Source organism: Barbatula barbatula (assembly GCF_947034865.1).
Source record: "Barbatula barbatula genome assembly, chromosome: 10".
In the NCBI taxonomy this organism is placed as follows: domain Eukaryota; kingdom Metazoa; phylum Chordata; class Actinopteri; order Cypriniformes; family Nemacheilidae; genus Barbatula; species Barbatula barbatula.
This window is the reverse complement of record NC_136773.1, coordinates 21,445,603-21,451,789: the sequence shown is the minus strand read 5'-3', so window position 1 is coordinate 21,451,789 and position 6,187 is coordinate 21,445,603. Positions and strand designations below refer to the sequence as shown.

Genomic DNA, 6,187 nt, shown 5'->3' with positions numbered 1-6,187 from the left:
AAAAGGAAAACCGTAGAGAGACTGTATATTTCAAATGCAAGAGGATTAAACTCAGCAGCCCATTCAGTTAACCGAATCAATACACAATATTGAAAGTCATTTTCTGAATCCCTCAGAGAGACTGAGATCAGAGTGCAGCCAATGAATCCGTGTGCGCAAGAGGCCACAACTCTACAGAACATTTTTATTTACAGTACCTTCATGTATCCAAGTTTGTACTGTTTGTATTATCTAAGCAATAATCAGTTCATACTGTAACCTCAGATGATAATGCATTGCTGGGGATTATTAAAACAATATTTGTAATAATTGAAAAATTAAAATATTGTGCTTTAGATGCTGATGTGCTTATTTTCTCACCAGTCTACTTTTCTGTCTCTTGTTTCACCTTATAAGATAAATGCAGTATATGACCTGTCAAGTAAGGATATCTTTAGCTTTAAAAGGAAGACACTTTAAACGGCAAGAGTGCCATAAGAATCTGTGTAAGTACGTTATACGTATTTGGATTATTTTATTTTTTAAAATTAATTTACTGGTAAAATGTATTCCTTAAAGGCACAGTTCACCCAAAATGAGAATTCTGTCATTTACTCACCCTCAAGTTGTTCTGAATCTGTATACAATTCTTTGTTCTGATGAACACAGAGAAAGATATTTGGAAAAATGCTTGTAACCAAACAATTTTTGGCCACCATTGACTACCATAGTAGGAAACATTACAATAGTCAAAAATACCCTAACTGTTTTGCATTCTTCAAAATATCTTCTTTGTGTTCAACAGAACAAAGAAATGTACAAATACGTTTTTCTTACTATGGTTATAGCGGCCAAGAATGGTTTGGTTAAAATAATTCTTTCAATTATCTTTCTCTGTGTTCAGAGCAAAGAAATGGGATTTGGATACAGATTTGGAACTTCAGGGTAAATGAAGACAGAATAAAATCTTTGGGTGAACTGTCCCTTATTTATATTAATAATTTGTATTTTTCTATTTACTTATTTTGTCAGACAGGACATCCACACCAGTGTTAGTGAATACGGGTGTACAAACACTTACATTTTCATATCACATTAACAGTTCATGCGTTTTAAAGGGATTTCACCCCAAAATAAAAACTCCTCACCCTCTTGTAATTCCAAATATATGACTTTGTTTCTTCTTAAGAAGGCAAAACAAGGTTTTCTGAAGAATGTTGATAACTAAAAGACATTGGACCCCGCTGACTTCCGTTGTATGAACACAACACCACTGAAACTTCTCAAAACATCTTCTTTTGTGTCAGAAGTCTTATACTGGTTCAGAAAGTATAATAAATAAAAAGTGATAGTAAATAAATGACGACATATTTTTGTGTGTGAACTATGCCTTACCAATTTCCGGTTTAGATGGTTCAGATAGAATCACTAGGTTGTGTTGTCAGACAGAATGAGGATGTAGATCAATCCTTATTTAAACAGACCCCGAGAGAATATAAACTGGGGCAGTCCCAGAAAAAGCTTCTTGTGTTAGGAACAGTAAGGGCTCGTGCACTTTTAATGTTGGTTAGTAAACTGATGATGATATCTTGTAATCCTATGAAAAACATCACTTTAAACTAACCTCCTTGTACTTGCTGCATTAAAGCCTAACTTGACTATGCTTAATGTGTATTATTATTAACTGGATCGTTCTAGTAATATTCACGCCTATGTTACATTTTTGAGATCAGGATTATCTTTCAGTTTGACATAACAAATGACCTTATACTACAAAACGGTTAAAAGCACTGCACACGGTCTGTGTACAGGAAGGCACCAAATGAGCTGGAACTAAAGGGGTGCTTGGTTCTGAACAATGACCCAGATGAGCTGATTTAAACATATGACATCAGCCTGGTGCATAGTCAGATCCCCCAGGCTACAGGCTGTTTATGGCCCTACCAATCATATGCATCAGTGCTGATGTGAAGGGGGCTTGTGAGGATGTGAACCCATGCAGCAATGCTGACTTCTGCAAACAAGACGGCACCACCACCAACATTCTGCGGTAAAAACTAAGCATGCGGATGGGATCGTGATGCAATTGCAGTAAAGATATCACGAGTCAGACAAATGTCCTTCCAAATCCCGAAGCATCCCCAAATGCCAAATAATGGTTAAACATTTCACAAGCGTCCTCAAATTCCCACAGTGATGATTATTATCTGACAAAAGCTTGGACGGATGCGATCGCCGGTGAACTCTCTCGCTACGCCACCTGCCGGGAATAAAGTGTACCGAGCCTCTCTATCAAGCTTATTCTGTCGCATCATGCGTAAAATAAGAGCAAGCAAATACGATTCCCAGGCTTTCCACTTCTACCCAGGCATGCAGTTTGTCTTTTGACCACCATGCATGAATATTTTTTCTCTACTCGTTCAAGTGGGTGTGAAGAAACAGCATGCGCGTGTGTGGAACCTTATAATGAAGCGATGGCACACATTTAACAAGTGCAGAAATGTTTCTTCAGGTCGTGGTAGCGGTTCTAGTTGTCATTGTTCTGTTAAGGACGACTTACAAATACAGGACAAAGCGAAGCCGTGAGACGGCCAAGCTGGGTGCATTTCAGGTGAGTAGAATTCTACGTATTTTAGAGTTTATTCCCCTTATTTCTATATTGTTGTGGGATTCATTTTCAATAAAGCTGCAACATTGTTTAAAAGCACTATAGAAATGAATAAGTATACGTTTCTCCATTGAAACGGGGTTTATGGTGTTACGCAGTTCGGTTGCAAGATGAACGAGGCACAATAACAGATAAACCTGCAAACATATAATTTGTGCATGCAAATTTATGAAATTTTAATCGTTTTAAAAGTACGTGGCTGACAGTTCAATGACAGTCTATCGATGGCTTGGCCCTGATACAGATGCGCCGGTGATGTCTATCCTCTCACTCAGCTGTCAGGCAGCATGTGAATCAACTGGTACCCGCCCTGCGTTGAAGCGCCATCCATCACACGTTGCGTAGCACAGCGGCTTTACAATCGTGTTTAAATACACCCGTCTTTTATTCTGTTTATTAATATGGTCGCCGCTCCACAAACAGTCACGTATTTCATCTTCTCGTGCACGCGCCTACTTCATCCACGCGCATGGCGTCTCCGTGTCACGTTCGCGTCACCGCAGGAACCGACGCTCCGTGCGATTCAGCGCAGACGCAGGTAAGAATATCGTCGCGTTTATCGACAGATAATTTAGCGAGCAGGTGGCGGAACTTCGCTTGATATTTGCTCGTTTAGATGAGGGGGGGAATGCGCGATTTTGTGGTTTGTTGTGGTTTCAGCGGGTTGCTAAGGTTAAGCTAGTCATGCTAACGTGAAACTGCGCTGAAAGTACGACCGGTAACTAAATACGAAGCGTTGCACTTTGATTTCGTGTTAAATATGAAGGGCGCACTTTGAGTACCTGTATATCTTACTGACATTTGTCTTTACTTTAATTCTATTAATCAGCATTTATGCAAAAATGTGTGGCTAACCGTGTTGGCTGATTTGAGTAAATATATAAAATTTTCCTGCTTGATTACAACACATTTTCACCAGACTTCAAGATATGAAGAACTAAAAATACAAAATATAATTATAGGGTTTTGTTTTAAACATCAAAACATTCAAACAATACACAATATAGAACACAAGCAGGTCATGGCTGGAACTAAGCCAAATAACATGTACATCATTATAAATAGATTATTTAATAGTTTTCTAATGTATATATAATGTATATCGTAAAGTTGGTTATGTGCTGATGTTTTATTCTGGCTTTATGCACGAGGGGCCTGTGTTTCTTGTCCTTGACATTGACCATTAAACACATACGCAGTTTTACTGGATTGGATTGGCAATTTATTTAATGCAGCAAAACCGGTAAGATTAGCACATTATTGTTATGTACTCTATGTGCTCAGAGGTCTGTCAACATTCTCTTGGAAAAGCATTCCAGTGCTTTTTTGACCCACATCGAAGTACATGTGCACGCTTTCTGACAGCCAGATAATGACGTGTTGACCTTTAAGTACACACAGTTTATCATTGCATTTGACCTTGTGGAAATAATACTCCAACTGTCCACTGGCAGGGAAACTTTAATTTTTTGTTAACAGGAATTGACAGTGCATTAAAGGTTCACTAAGAAAATGGTGTCATGTATTTATCCTCAGTGTTTAAAACTTTGGATAAAAGAGTCTGCCAAATGCATGAATGTAAATGCAAAGTAACACATCTGTGGCAGGGGTAGTAGTGAGCATATTTCTTCCGTGCCAGTGAACACATGGAATATGATATGTCAAAGTAGTCAAGTGTACTGTTTTCCAACAATAAACTGTTCTTTTCCAACTGTGATCTCTCTTTAGCTCACCTGCTCTACTGATGTCATGCTTTCCAAAGCGGGACTCATGGTAGGGGTGACTGCCCACAAGATCAGTAAGCATGTCACCTTCCTTGTGAATGACCTAGCGGCAACTCCAGCTTCCAAACCTTTGTGTTTGTTGCTGCCATGGCTGGGATCCAGACCACAGGCCATCGCCAAGTATTGTGATATTTACATCCGCACCGGCTTTGATATACTTGTTGTGGAAAGTGAGGTGAGCCAGTTCTTATGGCCACGTTGGGGTCTGGAAAATGGTGCCCGAGTGCTTGAATTGTTAGAGAGTGAGCGCTTTTCTCAGCGCCCCCTGCTGGTCCATGCCTTTTCCATAGGGGGATTCACATTCAGTCAGGTGCTTGTTCATGTGGCTAAAGACAACCAGCGTTGCCAAAAGCTGACAAATAGGATCAGGGGTCACATCTACGACAGTCTGGTCATAGGTTCATTGGATCACATGGCTGTCGGTAGGTGATTTTCTCGAAACTTTCCTGTTTGCATATCATGAAAATGTTATATAATGAGTAATGTTAACTTAACAGTATGTGTATACATCACAATATAGTTCAGATTCCAGTGACTACCTAAATTACCTTCAAACTGGTGACTGACCAGCTATTAATTGTTAACCAACAAGACTGCGATCCAGTGTTATTTTGACCCTTCAAATAATATGTTAATTTGGTTCAGTGTGTTTTAATAGCTCTTTGTTAGTGCACACCTACTTTAAATATGGATACATAAAAAACAGTGCTTTAAACAGTGTTTTGATTTACAGCACCCTCATGTGTTCATGCTGTTAATCGTCAGACTAAATATTTCCATCTTTTTTTTGTTCTCCAGGTGTTGGTAAGACCATGTTCCCCCGGCTGGAAAGTCTCGTGAGGACAGCTAGCCATCTGTATTTTCGTGCCTTTAAACGCCAGACAGTCGACTATTTCAACTTTGCAATCGGTGTGTTCTGGAACACTCCTGTGACGACGCCTGCCCTGTTTTTCTTTTCTGAGAACGATGCGCTGTGTGATTATAGGAGCGTGGAGGAATTGGTAGAGTTTTGGAGGAAGCGGGGCATGATTGTAGAGAGCAAGAAATGGGAGAAGTCTGTTCATGCAGGTCATCTACGTGCCCACCCACAGGAATATCTATCCACACTGGAGAACTTTGTGCAGACTCTCAATATGGTGCCTCTGAAGGCCAAAATTTGATTCTGCTGTCAATATCATTTATTTTTTGATCAAATATCAGCGGCAGCCTGAAGTGCCTGTTTTTATCAGTCACCAGACATTTTTGTCTTTTTGATTCAAGTGGTATAAGGTCAGATTCCGTGTTTCTTAATCCTTGTTAGTGTTTTAAAAGATATAATATAATAAAATGAAAATCTTTTTTTTTAACACAAATCTGTAATACTTAACACAGTCTGGCCATCTTTTGGTTTATTTTTGTACAAGGGGTACAATCCCAAATCCATCCAGATTTCAAAAGTACTGTTCATTAAGAGGGTATAACATTATTATGTAAATATTTAGGATATACTATTGTAAATAGAAGTGTTGTCTTAAAAGGAAGTTGTGAAGATTATTTGTATTGACTTGTTTGCAAATAAAGAAAGAACACTTACTAAAACCTGAAAATAACTAAATCTAATGATATTTATAAAAACTAAATAAATCTGTGCATTTTCTTCTATATGTTAGTTAAAGTTTGTAAAATCCAATTCGATCAGATATTGGAAAATGACCATGGCAGTATGTGATTTACAACTTTAAAGTTAATATTAACTTTGCCTTGGGCAAAATGAATG

The 6,187-nt window shown here is 38.6% G+C and overlaps 1 protein-coding gene across 3 annotated transcripts; it reads left to right on the top strand.

Moving 5' to 3' along the window:
* Positions 1–2,345: 2,345 nt before the first annotated feature.
* Positions 2,346–6,116, top strand: LOC306899986 (transmembrane protein 53-A). 3 transcript variants are annotated; one of them, XM_079466616.1, is made up of 3 exons: positions 2,346–2,590; positions 4,376–4,853; positions 5,230–6,040. In XM_079466616.1, exons 1-3 carry the CDS (start codon positions 2,480–2,482, stop codon positions 5,589–5,591), a joined length of 951 nt encoding a protein of 316 aa, XP_079322742.1. In that variant the 5' UTR covers positions 2,346–2,479; the 3' UTR covers positions 5,592–6,040. The 3 variants fall into 3 exon arrangements, with proteins under 3 accessions (XP_079322742.1, XP_079322743.1, XP_079322744.1); XM_079466617.1 differs by lacking the exon at positions 2,346–2,590 and adding an exon at positions 2,918–3,185 and having other exon boundaries at positions 5,230–6,116; XM_079466618.1 differs by lacking the exon at positions 2,346–2,590 and adding an exon at positions 3,206–3,365.
* The last annotated feature ends 71 nt before the right edge of the window (positions 6,117–6,187 follow it).